Here is a 20,841-nt window from a genome sequence, read left to right on the forward strand (position 1 = left end):
TGTTTTTCTCTGTGCCGCCTCAGGTCCATGTGAAGATGGCTGACGAGGCAGTGTGTGTAGGCCCCGCCCCCACCAACAAGAGCTACCTCAACATGGACGCCATCATGGACGCTATCAGGAAGACTGGATCCCAGGCCGTGAGATTTTACGACACACGTTGACACACACACACACCAACTTTTGAACACACACACGCACGGTTGTGTTTGCTGATGTGTTTTGAGACCTTTTCTCTTCTGTCTCTGAAGGTGCATCCAGGCTACGGCTTTCTGTCTGAAAATAAAGAGTTTGCCAAGAGACTGGTGAGTCGTGCTGGGATTTACACCTGTTGAGAACACACACACACACACACACACACACACACCTCTCTGTATATGCCCTCTGTTTCCCTTATCAACAGGCTTCGGAAACCCCGGAAGTTAATTTTATTAAGGGTGTGATTCTCCGGGTGAAAACCTGATATGAAAACTTAACACACAGATGCCAACAGACTCATGATAAGAAAATGTAACATCATCTTTCAAATTATTTTAAGTAATTTACTTAAAGGAAAATGTTTTCTCAGTTATACCTCCACAATACATGGCCCCAATGTCCTGAAGACAGACACAAGACTTGACAACTTAAATAAAAGGTTAAATATCAAAAAATAAAAACCCGTCCGACGTTTAGCCGATGACACACACCGAACCATGCCGTTATGCAAGGCTGTGTTGGCACGGCAAATCTAAAACTCACCTCGTTCCACAGGTAAATAACAACATGCATATTTACCTCATGGTTAACTAAGTAGCTCTCCCACCATCATTCAATGTCCTAAAACAACCCTGACATCTCTCCCTCCCATTGAATGCATTCAGTTGTACAACTTACTAGGTTCCCCTTTTCCCTCTCTGCTGTGGCATATCATGCAAGGCACCCGAAGGTGGGCCGTAGTACATTGAAGCTCATCCCACAGGTAAATGGCCTATTTTCCTTACATTGGAACTAAAAAAAAAGTTTTTATTTTTATTTTACCTTTATTTTACTAGGCAAGTCAGTGAAGAACAAATTCTTATTTTCAATGACGGCCTAGGAACAGTGGGTTAACTGCCTGTTCAGGGGCAGAACGATGCTTAACTGCCTGTTCAGGGGCAGAACGATCCCCGACTCCTATTGTGTTGCCCCGGAACAAGGCTCTTGCCCGGTATGTGAGCGGGCCGTCCGCTGCCTTATGGGAGCCTGCTGTGGAAATGGAGATGTCATTACATTAGCAACTCAAAGGACCTCCCCCTCCTGTAACACTGGGTGAATAGTTAGTGCCAGAGTTACGCATTGCAAAACCCTCTGGGGGTGAGGGGGGGGGGGGCAATGTCCGTATGCCTCGGGGCTCGGGGTAAAGCCGGGGGGGGGGGATTAGGGTAAGGGTCCTGTTAGCATGAGAAAGAACCTCAGGCTGAATAGAGCTGGAGGGATACGGGGGATGGATGGAGTATAGTAGAATGTATTGTCCCTCAATGTGTCGGTGGACCCCCCCCCCCCCCCCCCTTTCAAAATAAATGTGTAATTATTTTTTGGACTTTTGCAGACGAACACAAGCGTTTCACACTTGTGTTGAGCACTCTAGGACACGTGCACCCACTTAACTCAGGGGTCCGATTACACCTCGTCTTACTGTTGGAGACTCAGTTGTTTGCGCCTGGCAGAGTGGCGTGTGGAGCTCCAGTGTGTTGAGAACAGCCTTTTGGACGTGTGAGGATGAGCTGGTCTGAAAAGGCTCAGCCAGGGTTACTGTGATGTAAATAGTGAGATGTCACAACATGGCACCAGAGGGAGGAAGGATAGATGTTTGTCATTGTGTCTTCATTTAGAGCAGGGTTTCTTCAACTCTGTCCTTTTTTTCATTGCGTCCTCGTCTAAAGGACAGATGTCTGTTGTTGTTGAACTAAAAACCTTTGTTTAAAATCTGACAGTTTATTTTTTTTTATATCCATTTATTTTATTTTGGATCCTGCGACTCTGTTGGGCTAAATGGCTGTGACGCTGCTATCGGTCTCAAGACACCAAAGCCCAGCTGTCTTGGCGGTCTCAAGACACCAATGCCCAGCTGTCTTGGCGGTCTCAAGACACCAATGCCCAGCTGTCTTGGCGGTCTCAAGACACCAATGCCCAGCCCTTGGCTCTCAGCCTCGCTGGCTGTGGCGGTCTCAAGACACCAATGCCCAGCTAGCCCAGCTGTCTTGGCGGTCTCTAATGGTGGCCGCTATTGAAAGTTTCCAGCGCTGCAGGGAGCTGTGTTTACTTTGTTCCCGACACAATGTGGACCAGGGTGTCTTTCAATAGATTAACTGCTTGTGGAAGACAAAACCCAGCTACAGCAGCAAATTAGCTACTTTAATCAAGTAGAAAACCTACACGAGCTAATGGGGACAGCCACCCCACCTACTTTTATCACCAGTAGCAAACCAGTTCCCGAGCTAGTGGGGAACTGCTACGCCCACCTACTTTTATCAAACTAGCAAACCAACACGGAGCTATTGGGAACCCAAACCCCACCTACTTTTATCAGGCAATACCTAGGATACGAGCTACTGGGAACCCACCCCCTACTTTTATCAAGTAGCAAACCAACACTGATGTCATGGGGAATTCACCCCACCTGTACTTTCTGGATAAGAGCGTCTGCAAATGACTTAAACCTAAATGTAATGTGGACCAGGCCCACCTACTTAACTCAAGTAGAAACCAACACGAGCTACTGGGGAACCCACGCCCACCTACTTTTATCAAGTAGCAAACCAACATGAGCTACTGGGGAACCCACGCCCACCTACTTTTATCAAGTAGCAAACCAATACGAGCTACTGGGGAAGCCACGCCCACCTACTTTTATCAAGTAGCAAACCAACACGAGCTACTGGGGAACCCACGCCCACCTACTTTTATCAAGTAGCAAACCAACACGAGCTCCTGGGGAAGCCACGCCCACCTACTTTTTTCTTCCACCCCATTAGCCGGACGCCTCTTTGTTCGAGTGGAAGTTTTCTCCGCCGCTTCGGCTCTCCACAGCCGACAGGCCGGTGCTCCGCAGGGTTCCTTCTCTGAAGGGTCTCCCCCTTCCCTGGAGAACGGAGTTGTTCTCGACCCAACCAACCAGCCACGGAGGTACGTCACTCGTCGTGGAAGTCGAAGGAGGCGTCCTCTGGCAACGGGGGTCTCCATGGAGATGTTGAGCCCAGAACTGACACAGACCAGGAACAGCTTTGCCGCACTGGATCCAGAGGTTCCGGCGCCTTCTTCCTTGGGGGCTTCCTATTCGAGATCGGATCCGGAGGTACCTGCGTCTTCGTCCTCGGTCCCGCCTACCTCACCGGTGGCTCCTATCTCAGGTTCAGATCCCCGGAGCTCCCACCCTCAACAGACCGTGAGGCTGCCTGAGAAACCGGTCCATTCAACATCACCAGCTGTCATCATAGGCAGCGCTATGGTGAGAAACATCTCAGTCCCCAAGGCAAAAACCCTGTGTTACCCAGGAGCACGAGTACAGGACATAACAAGGCTGCTTCTGACTGTTCTACCACAGGACATAACAGGGCTGCTTCAGACTGTTCTACCACAGGACATAACAAGGCTGCTTCTGACTGTTCTACCACAGGACATAACAAGTACTTCAGACTGTTCTACCACAGGACATAACAAGGCTGCTTCAGACTGTTCTACCACAGGACATAACAAGGCTGCTTCAGACTGTTCTACCACAGGACATAACAAGGCTGCTTCAGACTGTTCTACCACAGGACATAACAAGGCTGCTTCAGACTGTTCTACCACAGGCCAAGGCTGCTTCAGACTGTTCTACCACAGGACATAACAAGGCTGCTTCAGACTGTTCTACCACAGGACATAACAAGGCTGCTTCAGACTGTTCTACCACAGGACATAACAGGGCTGCTTCAGACTGTTCTACCACAGGACATAACAAGGCTGTTCAGACTGTTCACCACAGGACATAACAAGGCTGCTTCAGACTGTTCTACCACAGGACATAACAGGGCTGGTCCTGTTCTACCACAGGACATAACAAGGCTGCTTCAGACTGTTCTACCACAGGACATAACAAGGCTGCTTCAGACTGTTTCCACAGGACATAACAAGGCTGCTTCAGACTGTTCTACCACAGGACATAACAAGGCTGGTCAGACTGTTCTACCACAGGAACACGAGAACAGGACATAACAAGGCTGCTTCAGACTGTTCTACCACAGGAACACGAGAACAGGACATAACAAGGCTGCTTCAGACTGTTCTACCACAGGACATAACAAGGCTGCTTCAGACTGTTCTACCACAGGAACACGAGAACAGGACATAACAAGGCTGCTGGTCAGACTGTTCTACCACAGGAACAGGAACAGGACATAACAAGGCTGCTGGACTGTTCTAATGAGGAGCAACCAGATGCTGCTTCTGACTGTTCTACCACAGATGCCAGGAGCTGCTGCTGGTCCATGGTGTAAATCAAACGACATCAGAAGGGCTAGCCAGAACATCTTTACTAACGCTGCAGAAATGAGTAATGAAAAAGGGTATCCAAATCCATGGGATGTAGTGATCACAATGTCCGGCCATGTCTGGGGGAAACCACAGGTCCAAACGCTGGTCCTGATACAGCTATAAGAGGTCATACAATGCGTTTGTAGTGATTCCTATGTTGGTGATGTAAATAATATTTGCTGGTCTGGTGTGTAATGAGGAGCAACCAGATGCTGCTGGTCTGGTGTGTAATGAGGAGCAACCAGATGCTGCTGGTCTGGTGTGTAATGAGGAGCAACCAGATGCTGCTGGTCTGGTGTGTAATGAGGAGCAACCAGATGCTGCTGGTCTGGTGTGTAATGAGGAGCAACCAGATGCTGCTGGTCTGGTGTGTAATGAGGAGCAACCAGATGCTGCTGGTCTGGTGTGTAATGAGGAGCAATCAGATGCTGCTGGTCTGGTGTGTAATGAGGAGCAACCCGATGCTGCTGGTCTGGTGTGTAATGAGGAGCAACCAGATGCTGCTGGTCTGGTGTGTAATGAGGAGCAACCAGATGCTGCTGGTCTGGTGTGTAATGAGGAGCAACCAGATGCTGCTGGTCTAGTGTGTAATGAGGAGCAAACAGACGCTGCACTTCACACATTTATGAAACTACTTATTCCAGTTACTAATAAACAATGCGCCCATTAAGAAATGACTGTAAAAACTGTTAAATCTCCTTGGATTGATGAGGAATTGAACAATTGTATTGTTGAGAGGGATGAGCAGAAAGGAATGGCGAATAAGTCTGTCAGCCCAACTGACAGGAAAACGTACTGCAAGTTAAGCAATCATGTGACTAAACTAAATTAAAAGAAACTACACTATGAAACAAAGATGAATGATCGTAAAAAGTTTTGGGGCACATTAAATTACAATTTGGGGGGAAGAAAGCCAACTCGGCTCCATCATTCATTGAACCAGATGGCTCACTCATCACAAAGCCCACTGATATTGCAAACTACTTTAAGGATGTTTTTATTGACAAGATAAGCAACATTAGGGATGACATGCCAGCAACACTGGCTGACACCACATCTTAGTATATGTGACCAAATGATGAAAGACAAGAAATGTACTTTTGAATTCCGTAAAGTCGGTGTGGAGGAGGTGAAAATTATTGTGGGGTCTGACAAATTATTGTGTGTCCCAACGGGGTCTGACAATCTGGTTGGAAAATTACTGAGGTTAATTGCAGACGATATTGCCTCTCTTATTTGTCACATCTCCAATTTAAGCCTACTAGAAAGTGTGTGCCCTCAGGCCTGGAGGGAAGCTAAAGTCATTCTGCTCCCCAAGAATAGTAAAAGCCCCCTTTTACAGGCTCAAAAAGCTGAACAATCAGTCTGTTGCCAACCTTTAGTAAACTTCTGGGGAAAATTGTTTGACCAGATATCATGCTATTTCACGGTAAACAAATTGACAACAGACTTTCAGCTTATAGGGAAGGACACTAAACAAGCACAGCACTTATACAACTGACTGAGAGAAATTTGTGATAAAATGATTGTGGGGCTGTCTTGTTTGACTTCACTGCAGCTTTTGACATTATGGATCATAGTCTGCTGCTGATAAAACATATGTGTTAGGGCTTTACACCCCCTGCTATATTGTGGATAAAGAGTTACCTGTCTAACAGAACAGAGAGCGTGTTCTTTAATGGAAGCCTCTCAAACATAATCCAAATGGAATCAGGAATTCCCCAGGGAAGCTGTTTAGGCAGCTTGCTTTTCAATTTTTTTCTAACGACATGCCACTTACTTTGAGTAAAGCCAGAGTTTCTATATATGTGGATGACTCGACACTATACACGTCAGCCACTACAGCGACTGAAATGACTGCAACACTTAGCAAAGAGCTGCAGTTAGTTTCAGAGTGGGTGTTCCTTGGCCGAGATGGGAGAAACTGCCAGAAGGACAATCGTCTTTACAGAACTTCACCGATCTGGGCTTTATGGGAGAGTGGTCAGACCGAAGCCACTTTTGAGAAAAACGCTCTTGACAGCACGCCTGGAGTTTGCATAAAGGCCTGTGAAAGACAGAGCACGGGGCAAAAGGATTGGTGGTCTGATCAGGCTAAAATGTAACTCTTTGGTCTGAATGCAATGCGCTATGTCTGGAGAGAACCAGGCACAGCTCATCACCCATCTAACTTCATCCCTATGGTGAAGCATGGTGGTGGCAGCATAATACTATGGGGATGCTTTTCAGCTCCAGGGACTGGGAGATTGGTAAGGATAGAGAAAACAATGAATGGAGCCAAATACAGGAAAATCCTTGATGAGAATCTGCTTCAGAGTGCAAACAACCTTAGACTGGGGTGAAGATTTATGTTCCAACAGGACAATGACCCCAAGCATACAGCCAAAGCAACGCTGGAATGGCTTCAGAACTAGAATATGAAAGTCCTTGAGTGGCCCAGCAGGAGCCCAGACTTGAATCCCATTGAAAATCTGTGGAAAGACTTGAAGATTGCTGTTCCCCGGCACTCCCCATTTAACTTAACAAAGCTTGAGAAAATCTGTAAGGAAGAAGCTGATCCAAATCTGCAAGGCAAAGCTGATCCAGACATCCCCAAGACGACTCAAAGCTGATCCAGACATCCCCAAGACGACTTAAAGCTGTAATCCCAACCAAAGGTGCTTCTACAAAGTATTGACTCAGCTGTGAATACTTAGTGCCTTCGGAAATTATTCACACCCCTTGACTTTTTCCATGTTTTGTTGTTCCAGCCTGAATTTAAAATGGATTTTTACATTGAAAGTATGTCACTGGCCTTCACACAATTCCCCATAATGTCAAAGTAGGTTATTAATTTCATTCATTAAAGATTAAGATCACATCTTGACTCAATAAGTAATCAACCCCTGTGTTATGGCAAGCCTAAATAAGTACTGGAGTAAAAATGTGCTTAACAAGTCACATAAATTGCTTGTGTTCAATAGTAGTGTGTACCTCATCTCTGTATCCAACTCATACAATTATCTGTAAGGTCCCTTCAGTCGAGAAAAACATTTCAAACACAGATTCAACCACAAAGACCAGGGAGGTTTTCCAATGCCTCACAAAGAAGGGCACCTATTGGTAGATGGGTAAAAAAAAATACAATTAGACATTACATATTCCTTTGAGCATGGTGAAGTTGTTAGTTACACCTTAGATGGTGTCCCTTCAAAGATACAGACATCCTTCCTAACTCAGTTGCTGGAGAGGAAGGAAACTGCTCAGGGATTTCACCATGAGGCCAATGGTTACTTTAAAAACAGAGTTTAATGTTTGTGATAGGAGAACTGAGGATAGATCAACATTGTATACTCTACATTATTAACCTAAATGACAGAGTGAAAAGAGAACCTGTACAAAATACATATTCTGAAACCTGTATCCTGTTTGCACTAAAGTAAAACAGCAAAACATGAATACAAAGTGTGATGTTTGGGACAATTCCAATACATTACTGGGTGCCTCTCTTCATATTTTCAAGCATGGTGGTGGTTGCATCATTAATGGGTAAGCTTGTTATCGGCAAGGACTATAGAGTTTTTGTTGGGGGAGGGGGGGGTAAAAATAAACAGCATACAGCTAAGCACAGTCACAGTACTAGAGGAAAACCTGGTTCAGTCTGCTTTCCAACAGACACTGGGAGACAAATTCACCTTTCAGCAGGACAATAACCCAAAACACAAGGCCAAATCTACACTGGAGTTGCATACCAAGACGTCATCGAATGTTCCTGACTCACACCCCTTCAGTCAGCTTGAAAATCTATGGCTAGGCTTGAAAATGGCTGCCTAGCAATGATCAACAACCAACTTGGCAGAGCTTGAAGAATTTAGAGCTCGTATAGACTTACCAAGAAAAACTCACCGCTGTAATCACTGCCAAAGGTGCTTCTACAAAGTATTGACTCAGGGGTGTGAGTCAATACTTGTGTGTTTTTTGTATTTTAATAAATTAGCAAAACATATGAAAAACAAGTTTTCACTTTGTCATTACAGGATAATGTGTGTAGATGTGTTAATTAATTTTGAATCCTCAGGCTGTAACACAACAAAATGCAGAGGGGTATGAATACTTTCCTAAGGCGCTGTATATATTGTTCAAACAGTGATCTGGAGCCAAGATGGAGGAGTTGTATATATTGTTCAAACAGGGATCTGGAGCCAAGATGGAGGAGTTGTATATATTGTTCAAACAGGGATCTGGAGCCAAGATGGCGGAGTTGTACAGTGCCTTGCGGAAGTATTCGGCCCCCTTGAACTTTGCGACCTTTTGCCACATTTCAGGCTTCAAACATAAAGATATTAAACTGTATTTTTTTGTGAAGAATCAACAACAAGTGGGACACAATCATGAAGTGGAACGACATTTATTGGATATTTCAAACTTTTTTGTGTACAAAACAAAAACTGAAAAATTGGGTTTGCAAAATTATTCAGCCCCTTTACTTTCAGTGCAGCAAACTCTCTCCAGAAGTTCAGTGAGGATCTCTGAATGATCCAATGTTGACCTAAATGACTAATGATGATAAATACAATCCACCTGTGTGTAATCAAGTCTCCGTATAAATGCACTTGCACTGTGATAGTCTCAGAGGTCCGTTAAATGCGCAGAGAGCATCATGAAGAACAAGGAACACACCAGGCAGGTCCGAGATACTGTTGTGAAGAAGTTTAAAGCCGGATTTGGATACAAAAAGATTTCCCAAGCTTTAAACATCCCAAGGAGCACTGTGCAGCGATAATATTGAAATGGAAGGAGTATCAGACCACTGCAAATCTATCAAGACCTGGCCGTCCCTCTAAACTTTCAGCTCATACAAGGAGAAGACTGATCAGAGATGCAGCCAAGAGGCCCATGATCACTCTGGATGAACTGCAGAGATCAACAGCTGAGGTGGGAGACTCTGTCCATAGGACAACAATCAGTCGTATATTGCACAAATCGGGCCTTTATGGAAGAGTGGCAAAAAGAAAGCCCTTTCTTAAAGATATCCATAAAAAGTGTTGTTTAAAGTTTGCCACAAGCCACCTGGGAGACACACCAAACATGTGGAAGAAGGTGCTCTAGTCAGATGAAACCAAAATTGAACTTTTTGGCAACAATGCAAAACGTTATGTTTGGCGTAAAAGCAACACAGCCCATAACCCTGAATACACCATCCCCACTGTCAAACATGGTGGTGGCAGCATCATGGTTTGGGCCTGCTTTTCTTCAGCAGGGACAGGGAAGATGGTTAAAATTGATGGGAAGATGGATGGAGCCAAATACAGGACCATTCTGGAAGAAAACCTGATGGAGTCTGCAAAAGACCTGAGACTGGGACGGAGATTTGTCTTCCAACAAGACAATGATCCAAAACATAAAGCAAAATCTACAATGGAATGGTTCAAAAATAAACATATCCAGGTGTTAGAATGGCCAAGTCAAAGTCCAGACCTGAATCCAATCGAGAATCTGTGGAAAGAACTGAAAACTGCTGTTCACAAATGCTCTCCATCCAACCTCACTGAGCTCGAGCTGTTTTGCAAGTAGGAATGGGAAAAAATGTCAGTCTCTCGATGTGCAAAACTGATAGACATACCCCAAGCGACTTACAGCTGTAATCGCAGCAAAAGGTGGCGCTACAAAGTATTAACTTAAGGGGGCTGAATAATTTTGCACGCCCAATTATTCAGTTTTTGATTTGTTAAAAAAGTTTGAAATATCCAATAAATGTCGTTCCACTTCATGATTGTGTCCCACTTGTTGTTGATTCTTCACAAAAAAATACAGTTTTATATCTTTATGTTTGAAGCCTGAAATGTGGCAAAAGGTCGCAAAGTTCAAGGGGGCCGAATACTTTCGCAAGGCACTGTATATATTGTTCAAACAGTGATCTGGAGCCAAGATGGAGGAGTTGTATATATTGTTCAAACAGTGATCTCTACAACCAAGTCAAAGTCTAACAAGGAAGTCTACTGATGAAATGAGAACGAAGGTACCTTTTTTTGTGTAAAACTTAAATAATTTCACTAAAGTAGGGGTTTTGTTCATCTGTTTTCTCTCTTCACCACTCTACTCTTTGTCCCTCTCAGCTAAGCTTATTATTTACAAACAGCAGAATTATCTCTGGGTCGAGTCCCCCTCTTCTCCTTCTCTGCCTTTGTCCTGTGTGTCATGCTATGGGAACCAGGGCCCATTCACTTTAATGGTGCTGAATTGGGAGTCATTGAGGGTGAATCTCCATACTAATAACAGGCCCTTAGGCTACGACCCAAATGGAACCCAATTCCCTATATAGTGCACTATGTTTGACCAGAGCCCATTCAAAGGTGATGCACTTCATAGGGAATAGGTTGGCATTTGGGCTACAGCATTACTGCCCAGCTGGTAGGCCTGACGATGGGCCCTGAGGCTCTGCCACTGTGTGTGAGGCAGGAAGCAATATCCAACGGGCTCTATCCAACACAAAGACAACAGGAGAGAGAGAAACAAGCTCCCTCTTCCCGTCCCTCTTTCTCTCCCTGTTTATAAGCCTTAAGTACTGTCATGTTTCCAGGGCTCGTGGGTAATGGAGGAGGGTAGATGTGACATCAGGAGACGAGGCCTCAACTATTCCAGCCTGAAGGGGTTTGTGTTGGGTTCCCAAGACCACTGTTTTGACTGAAGAAATATCTGTGGTGGAGTCTCTTCCTGTATCTTTGACCGATTTCACATTTTACTTATTTTTGTCCTCGCCAGCTTTGACTTTGCTTATAGCTGCTTTATTGAAGAAAAATGTACTCGCTATGACTGAGATGTGGTTGTCCAACCTCGCTATGACTGAGATGTGGTTGTCTCACCTCGCTATGACTGAGATGTGGTTGTCCCACTGAGATGTGGTTGTCCCACCTCGCTATGACTGAGATGTGGTTGTCCCACCTCGCTATGACCTGAGATGTGGTTGTCCAACCTCGCTATGACTGAGATGTGGTTGTCTCACCTCGCTATGACTGAGATGTGGTTGTCCCACCTCGCTATGACTGAGATGTGGTTGTCCCACCTCGCTATGACTGAGATGTGGTTGTCCCACCTCGCTATGACTGAGATGTGGTTGTCCCACCTCGCTATGACTGAGATGTGGTTGTCTCACCTCGCTATGACTGAGAGATGTGGTTGTCCCACCTCGCTATGACTGAGATGTGGTTGTCCCACCTCGCTATGACTGAGATGTGGTTGTCCCACCTCGCTATGACTGAGATGTGGTTGTCCCACCTCGCTATGACTGAGATGTGGTTGTCCCACCTCGCTATGACTGAGATGTGGTTGTCCAACCTCGCTATGACTGAGATGTGGTTGTCCCACCTCGCTATGACTGAGAGATGTGGTTGTCCAACCTCGCTATGACTGAGATGTGGTTGTCCCACCTCGCTATGACTGAGATGTGGTTGTCCCACCTCGCTATGACTGAGATGTGGTTGTCCCACCTCGCTATGACTGAGATGTGGTTGTCCCACCTCGCTATGACTGAGATGTGGTTGTCCCACCTCGCTATGACTGAGATGTGGTTGTCCCACCTCGCTATGACTGAGAGATGTGGTTGTCCCACCTCGCTATGACTGAGATGTGGTTGTCCACCTCGCTATGACTGAGATGTGGTTGTCCCACCTCGCTATGACTGAGAGATGTGGTTGTCCCACCTATGACGCTATGACTGAGACTGATGTGGTTGTCCCACCTCGCTATGACTGAGATGTGGTTGTCCCACCTCGCTATGACTGAGATGTGGTTGTCCCACCTCGCTATGACTGAGATGTGGTTGTCCCACCTCGACTGATGACTGAGAGATGTGGTTGTCCCACCTCGCTATGACTGAGATGTGGTTGTCCCACCTCGCTATGACTGAGATGTGGTTGTCCCACCTCGCTATGACTGAGATGTGGTTGTCCCACCTCGCTATGACTGAGATGTGGTTGTCTCACCTCGCTATGACTGAGATGTGGTTGTCCCACCTCGCTATGACTGAGATGTGGTTGTCCCACCTCGCTATGACTGAGATGTGGTTGTCCCACCTCGCTATGACTGAGATGTGGTTGTCCACCTCGCTATGACTGAGATGTGGTTGTCTCACCTCGCTATGACTGAGATGTGGTTGTCCCACCTCGCTATGACTGAGATGTGGTTGTCCCACCTCGCTATGACTGAGATGTGGTTGTCCCACCTCGCTATGACCTGAGATGTGGTTGTCCAACCTCGCTATGACTGAGATGTGGTTGTCCCACCTCGCTATGACTGAGATGTGGTTGTCCAACCTCGCTATGACTGAGATGTGGTTGTCCCACCTCGCTATGACTGAGATGTGGTTGTCCCACCTCGCTATGACTGAGATGTGGTTGTCCAACCTGTGGTTGTCCCACCTCGCTATGACTGAGATGTGGTTGTCCCACCTCGCTATGACTGAGATGTGGTTGTCCCACCTCGCTATGACTGAGATGTGGTTGTCCCACCTCGCTATGACTGAGATGTGGTTGTCCAACCTCGCTATGACTGAGATGTGGTTGTCTCACCTCGCTATGACTGAGATGTGGTTGTCCACCTCGCTATGACTGAGATGTGGTTCTCACCTCGCTATGACTGAGATGTGGTTGTCACCTCGCTATGACTGAGATGTGGTGTCCCACCTCGCTATGACTGTGGGTTGTCCCACCTCTATGACCTGAGAGATGTGGTTGTCCCACCTCGCTATGTTGGTTGTCCCAGGGGAGATAAACTGTAAGTCACTCTGAATAAGAGTATCTGCTAAATGACTCAAATGTAAATGTACATTTGTGATAAATACTGAAATTGGTGAAAAATGTCAAACACATTTAAATTCTTGAGCTATGCCTGGTACAATGGAACCAATTCCACCACTATAATCATGTAGGTTGGTATTATGGTAGCAGCTCTATACTGACCCAGGTCTAGTCATTATGTAGGTTGGTATAGGTAGCAGCTCTATACTGACCCAGGTCTATTCATTATGTAGGTTGGTATAGGTAGCAGTTCTGTACTGACCCAGGTCTAGTCATTATGTAGGTTGGTATAGGTAGCAGCTCTATACTGACCCAGGTCTATTCATTATGTAGGTTGGTATAGGTTGCAGCTCTATACTGACCCAGGTCTATTCAGGTTGCAGCTCTATACTGACCCAGGTCTAGTCATTATGTAGGTTGGTATAGGTAGCAGCTCTATACTGACCCAGGTCTAGTCATTATGTAGGTTGGTATAGGTAGCAGCTCTATACTGACCCAGGTCTAGTCATTATGTAGGTTGGTATAGGTAGCAGCTCTATACTGACCCAGGTCTATTCATTATGTAGGTTGGTATAGGTAGCGGCTCTATACTGACCCAGGTCTATTCATTATGTAGGTTGGTATAGGTAGCAGCTCTATACTGACCCAGGTCTATTCATTATGTAGGTTGGTATAGGTAGCAGCTCTATACTGACCCAGGTCTATTCATTATGTAGGTTGGTATAGGTAGCAGCTCTATACTGACCCAGGTCTATTCATTATGTAGGTTGGTATAGGTAGCAGCTCTATACTGACCCAGGTCTATTCATTATGTAGGTTGGTATAGGTTGCAGCTCTATACTGACCCAGGTCTATTCAGGTTGCAGCTCTATACTGACCCAGGTCTAGTCATTATGTAGGTTGGTATAGGTAGCAGCTCTATACTGACCCAGGTCTAGTCATTATGTAGGTTGGTATAGGTAGCAGCTCTATACTGACCCAGGTCTATTCATTATGTAGGTTGGTATAGGTAGCAGCTCTATACTGACCCAGGTCTATTCATTATGTAGGTTGGTATAGGTAGCAGCTCTATACTGACCCAGGTCTATTCATTATGTAGGTTGGTATAGGTAGCAGCTCTATACTGACCCAGGTCTATTCATTATGTAGGTTGGTATAGGTAGCAGCTCTATACTGACCCATGTCTAGTCATTATGTAGGTTGGTATAGGTAGCAGCTCTATACTGACCCAGGTCTAGTCATTATGTAGGTTGGTATAGGTAGCAGCTCTATACTGACCCAGGTCTATTCATTATGTAGGTTGGTATAGGTAGCAGCTCTATACTGACCCAGGTCTATTCATTATGTAGGTTGGTATAGGTAGCAGCTCTATACTGACCCAGGTCTATTCATTATGTAGGTTGGTATAGGTAGCAGCTCTATACTGACCCAGGTCTATTCATTATGTAGGTTGGTATAGGTAGCAGATCTATACTGACCCAGGTCTATTCATTATGTAGGTTGGTATAGGTAGCAGATCTATACTGACCCAGGTCTATTCATTATGTAGGTTGGTATAGGTAGCAGCTCTATACTGACCCAGGTCTATTCATTATGTAGGTTGGTATAGGTAGCAGCTCTATACTGCTCTATACTCTATACTGACCCAGGTCTATTCATTATGTAGGTTGGTATAGGTAGCAGCTCTATACTGACCCAGGTCTAGTCATTATGTAGGTTGGTATAGGTAGCAGCTCTATACTGACCCAGGTCTAGTCATTATGTAGGTTGGTATAGGTAGCAGCTCTATACTGACCCAGGTCTATTCATTATGTAGGTTGGTATAGGTAGCAGCTCTATACTGACCCAGGTCTAGTCATTATGTAGGTTGGTATAGGTAGCAGCTCTATACTGACCCAGGTCTATTCATTATGTAGGTTGGTATAGGTAGCAGATCTGTACTGACCCAGGTCTATTCATTATGTAGGTTGGTATAGGTAGCAGCTCTATACTGACCCAGGTCTAGTCATTATGTAGGTTGGTATAGGTAGCAGATCTATACTGACCCATGTCTAGTCATTATGTAGGTTGGTATAGGTAGCTGCTCTATACTGACCCAGGTCTATTCATTATGTATGTTGGTATAGGTAGCAGCTCTATACTGACCCAGGTCTATTCATTATGTAGGTTGGTATAGGTAGCAGCTCTATACTGACCCAGGTCTATTCATTATGTAGGTTGGTATAGGTAGCAGATCTGTACTGACCCAGGTCTATTCATTATGTATGTTGGTATAGGTAGCAGCTCTATACTGACCCAGGTCTAGTCATTATGTAGGTTGGTATAGGTAGCAGATCTATACTGACCCAGGTCTATTCATTATGTAGGTTGGTATAGGTAGCAGCTCTATACTGACCCAGGTCTATTCATTATGTAGGTTGGTATAGGTAGCAGCTCTATACTGACCCAGGTCTATTCATTATGTAGGTTGGTATAGGTAGCAGCTCTATACTGACCCAGGTCTATTCATTATGTAGGTTGGTATAGGTAGCTGCTCTATACTGACCCAGGTCTATTCATTATGTATGTTGGTATAGGTAGCAGCTCTATACTGACCCAGGTCTAGTCATTATGTAGGTTGGTATAGGTAGCAGCTCTATACTGACCCAGGTCTAGTCATTATGTAGGTTGGTATAGGTAGCAGCTCTATACTGACCCAGGTCTATTCATTATGTAGGTTGGTATAGGTAGCAGATCTGTACTGACCCAGGTCTAGTCATTATGTAGGTTGGTATAGGTAGCAGCTCTATACTGACCCAGGTCTATTCATTATGTAGGTTGGTATAGGTAGCAGCTCTATACTGACCCAGGTCTATTCATTATGTAGGTTGGTATAGGTAGCAGATCTTATGTAGGTTGTACTGACCCAGGTCTATTCATTATGTAGGTTGGTATAGGTAGCAGCTCTATACTGACCCAGGTCTATTCATTATGTAGGTTGGTATAGGTAGCAGCTCTATACTGACCCAGGTCTATTCATTATGTAGGTTGGTATAGGTAGCAGATCTGTACTGACCCAGGTCTAGTCATTATGTAGGTTGGTATAGGTAGCAGATCTGTACTGACCCAGGTCTATTCATTATGTAGGTTGGTATAGGTAGCAGATCTATACTGACCCAGGTCTAGTCATTATGTAGGTTGGTATAGGTAGCAGCTCTATACTGACCCAGGTCTAGTCATTATGTAGGTTGGTATAGGTAGCAGCTCTATACTGACCCAGGTCTATTCATTATGTAGGTTGGTATAGGTAGCAGCTCTATACTGACCCAGGTCTAGTCATTTTGTAGGTTGTTATAGGTAGCAGCTCTATACTGACCCAGGTCTAGTCATTATGTAGGTTGGTATAGGTAGCAGCTCTATACTGACCCAGGTCTATTCATTATGTAGGTTGGTATAGGTAGCAGATCTATACTGACCCAGGTCTAGTCATTATGTAGGTTGGTATAGGTAGCGGCTCTATACTGACCCAGGTCTATTCATTATGTAGGTTGGTATAGGTATCATCTCTACTGTCCCAGGTGTGATTGTCTGTCTCAGTGGTTCTAGTGTATGGTTGTTTTCTGATGTGGTGATGTTGTTGTTGGTCTCCTGCAGGCTGCCGAAGACGTGGTGTTCATAGGACCGGACACCCACGCCATCCATGCCATGGGCGACAAGATCGAGAGCAAGCTCCTTGCCAAGGCAGCCAATGTCAACGTCATCCCTGGGTTCGACGGGGTTGTCGAGGTGAGCTATACTGTCAACATGATCGTCCTGGCAACAAATCTACATTTAATAGTACCGCTCAGATCTGGTCTTCATTATCCCTCATTCTACACACAGGCATTTGTTTCCCTCCATCTCTATTCTCCTCATCTCTCTTTCCTCAGCCATTTGCCTTTCTCTGTCTCTCTCTCTCTCTCTCTCTCTCTCTCAATCTTCCCTTCTTTCTCTCCTTTCTCCCCCTGCTCTTCCATTCTCTCCCCCCTCTCTCCTCTCGTCCTGCTCTTCCATTCTCCTCTCCCCCCTCTCTTCTCCTCCTGCTCTTCCATTCTCTTCTCCTCCTGCTCTTCCATTCTCCTCTCTCCTCTCCTCCTGCTCTTCCTCTCCTCTCACCTCTCTCTCAATCTGCCCTTCTTTCTCCCCCCTCTCCTCTCCTGCGCTTCCCCTCTCCTCTCCTGCGCTTCCCCTCTCCTCTCCTGCGTTTCCCCTCTCCTCTCCTGTGCTTCCCCTCTCCTCTCCTGCGCTTCCCCTCTCCTCTCCTGCGCTTCCCCTCTCCTCTCCTGCTCTTCCCCTCTCCTCTCCTGCGCTTCCCTCCTCCTCCCTGCGCTTCCCCTCTCCTCTCCTGCGCTTCCCTCTCCTCTCCTGCGCTCTTCTTCCCCTCTCCCCCTCTCCCTGCGCTTCCCTCTCCTCTCCTGCGCTTCCCCTCTCCTCCCTCCTGCTCTTCCCCCTCTCCTCTCCTGCTCTTCCCCTCTCCTCTCCTGCGCTTTCCCCCTCCCTGCTCCTCTCCTCTCCTGCGCTTCCACTCTCCTCTCCTGCGCTTCCACTGCTCTTCCCCTCTCCTCTCCTGCGCTTCCCCTCTCCTCTCCTGCCTTCCCCTCTCCTCTCCTGCGCTTCCTCTCCTCTCCTGCGTTCCTCTCTCCTCCCTGCGCTTCCCCTCTCCCTCTCCCTGCTCTTCCCTCTCCTCTCCTGCTCTTCCTCTCTCCTCTCCTGCGCTTCCCCTCCTCCCTGCGCCCCTCTCCTGCGCTTCCCTCTCTCTCTCCTGCGCCCTCTCCCCCTGCTCCACCTCTCCTCCCTGCGCTTCCACTCTCCTCTCCTGCTCTTCCCCTCTCCTCTCCTGCGCTTCCCCTCTCTCCTCTCCTGCGCTTCCCTCTCCTCTCCTGCGCTTCCCTCTCCTCTCCTGCGCTAAAGATCCTCTCTCTCCTGCTCTTCCCCTCTCCTCTCCTGCTCATCCCCTCCCCTCCTGCGTTCTCTCATCCCTGCTCTCCCCTCTCCTCTCCTGCCTTCCCCTCTCCTCTCCTGCGCTCCCCTCTCCTGCCCTCCCCCTCCCTCTCCCTGCCCTTCCCCCTCCTCTGTATACAGTGATGGTCCTAATAGAGCTGTGTGGGCCATGTTTAACACTTGGCCTGCTGATGGCTAGTAGATAAATAGATAAAGATGGTTGTTGTCACGTAGCTGTCACAGGCCAGGGGGGCAACAACAGCTCTGATGGGGTGATCTCTTCTACCTATGCTGCCCCCAGTGCATGATTAATGGGGTAGACAGACAGTCCGGCAGGGAGGCAGGCAGGGAGACAGACAGACAGGGAGACAGACAGACAGGGAGACAGACAGACAGGGAGACAGACAGACAGGGAGACAGACAGACAGGGAGACAGACAGACAGGGAGACAGACAGACAGGGAGACAGACAGACAGGGAGACAGACAGACAGGGAGACAGACAGACAGGGAGACAGACAGGCAGGGAGACAGACAGACAGGGAGACAGACAGACAGGCGGGGAGACAGACAGGCAGGGAGGCAGACAGACAGACAGGGAGACAGACAGACAGGCAGGGAGACAGACAGGCAGGGAGGCAGGCAGACAGACAGGGAGGCAGACAGACAGGGAGGCAGACAGGCACGCAGGCAGGCAGGCGGGGAGACAGGCAGGCAGGCGGGGAGACAGGCAGGCAGGCGGGGAGACAGGCAGGCAGGCGGGGAGACAGGCAGGCAGGCGGGGAGACAGGCAGGCAGGCGGGGAGACAGGCAGGCAGGCGGGGAGACGCAGGCACAGGCAGGCAGGCTGGGAGACGAGAGACAGGCAGGCAGGCAGGCTGGGAGACGAGGCAGGCAGGCAGGCAGGCTGGGAGACGGCAGGCAGACTGGGAGACGCAGGCAGGCAGGGGACGAGGCAGGCAGGCAGGGAGACGCAGGCAGGCAGGCAGACAGGGAGACGCAGGCAGGCTGGCAGGGAGACGCAGGCAGGCAGGCTGGGAGACGCAGGCAGGCAGGCAGGCTGGGAGACGCAGGCAGGCAGGCAGGCAGGGAGACGCAGGCAGGCAGGCAGGGGGAGACGAGCAGGCAGGCAGGCAGGGAGACGAGGCAGGCAGGCAGGGAGACGAGGCAGGCAGGCAGGAGACGAGGCAGGCAGGGAGACGCAGGCAGGCAGGGAGACACAGGCAGGCAGGCAGGGAGACGCAGGCAGGCAGGCGCAGGCAGGCAGGGAGACGCAGGCAGGCAGGCAGGGGACGCAGGCAGGCAGGCAGGGAGACGACGCAGGCAGGCAGGGAGACACAGGCAGACGCAGGCAGGCAGGCAGGGAGACACAGGCAGACAGGCAGGGAGACGCAGGCAGGCAGGCAGGGAGGCAGGCAGGGAGACGAGGCAGGCAGGCAGGGAGACGCAGGCAGGCAGGGGCAGGGAGGCGCAGGCAGGCAGGGAGGCAGGCAGGCAGGGAGACACAGGCAGACGCAGGCAGGCAGGGAGACGCAGGCAGGCAGGCAGGGAGACGCAGGCAGGCAGGCAGGAGACGCAGGCAGGCAGGGAGGCAGGCAGGGACACAGGCAGAGCAGGCAGGGGAGACCCTCTGCAGGCAGGTTGGGGAGGCAGGCTCTGAGACTGTCAGGCAGGGAGACGTGGCAGGGAGACGCTGGCAGGCAGGCAGAGAGGTAGGAATCAGGGAGACGCAGGCATTCATAAGATTAGGCAGGCCTGGAGACCAGAGGAACAAATTGTGGTTGTTGAGATCAGGCTGAGCCCTCATATTGGTGGTTGTTGAACTCAGGCTGTCTCCTGGTCATATTGTGGTTGATCAGGATTGCAGGAGAGATATTGTAAGGTGAATCAAAATTCAATTCATTCATATTGTGTTTTTGCCAGGCTACCATGCAGAATCATATTGTGGTGTTGATCAGGCTACCCGGGTCATATTGTGTTGTTGATCAGGCTACCCGGGTCATATTGTGTTGTTGATCAGGCTACCCGGGTCATATTGTGGTGTTGATCAGGCTACCCGGGTCATATTGTGGTGTTGATCAGGCTACCCGGGTCATATTGTGGTGTTGATCAGGCTACCCGGGTCATATTGTGTTGTTGATCAGGCTACCCGGGTCATATTGTGGTGTTGATCAGGCTACCCGGGTCATATTGTGTTGTTGATCAGGCTACCCGGGTCATATTGTGTTGTTGATCAGGCTACCCGGGTCATATTGTGTTGTTGATCAGGCTACCCGGGTCATATTGTGTTGTTGATCAGGCTACCCGGGTCATATTGTGTTGTTGATCAGGCTACCTGGGTCATATTGTGTTGTTGATCAGGCTACCCGGGTCATATTGTGTTGTTGATCAGGCTACCCGGTGATGATCAAGGCCTCAGCAGGAGGAGGGGGGAAAGGCATGAGGATCGCCTGGAACGATGATGAGACCAGGTGAGATTCGTTATTACTGTAATAAATGCAATTAAAATATAATAAAAGCATTTAAATCATACAATCATTTATACGTCTCCACACGGTGTAGTAAATGGCAATAAGA

The 20,841-nt window shown here is 47.9% G+C and overlaps 1 protein-coding gene and 1 pseudogene across 1 annotated transcript; both read left to right on the plus strand.

Annotated features, from left to right (window-relative positions):
• Nucleotides 1-20,668, plus strand: LOC135533053 (propionyl-CoA carboxylase alpha chain, mitochondrial-like). The gene is made up of 4 exons (XM_064960446.1): nucleotides 1-137; nucleotides 249-302; nucleotides 16,941-17,168; nucleotides 20,657-20,668. The coding sequence occupies exons 1-4, from the start codon at nucleotides 36-38 to the stop codon at nucleotides 20,666-20,668; spliced, it is 396 nt and encodes a 131-aa protein (XP_064816518.1). The 5' UTR covers nucleotides 1-35.
• The window catches only part of LOC135533052 (propionyl-CoA carboxylase alpha chain, mitochondrial-like), a 27,004-nt pseudogene continuing 26,824 nt past the window's right edge, over nucleotides 20,662-20,841 (plus strand).

The sequence above is a fragment of the Oncorhynchus masou genome, unplaced genomic scaffold (genome assembly GCF_036934945.1).
Source record: "Oncorhynchus masou masou isolate Uvic2021 unplaced genomic scaffold, UVic_Omas_1.1 unplaced_scaffold_2183, whole genome shotgun sequence".
In the NCBI taxonomy this organism is placed as follows: Eukaryota; Metazoa; Chordata; class Actinopteri; order Salmoniformes; family Salmonidae; genus Oncorhynchus; species Oncorhynchus masou.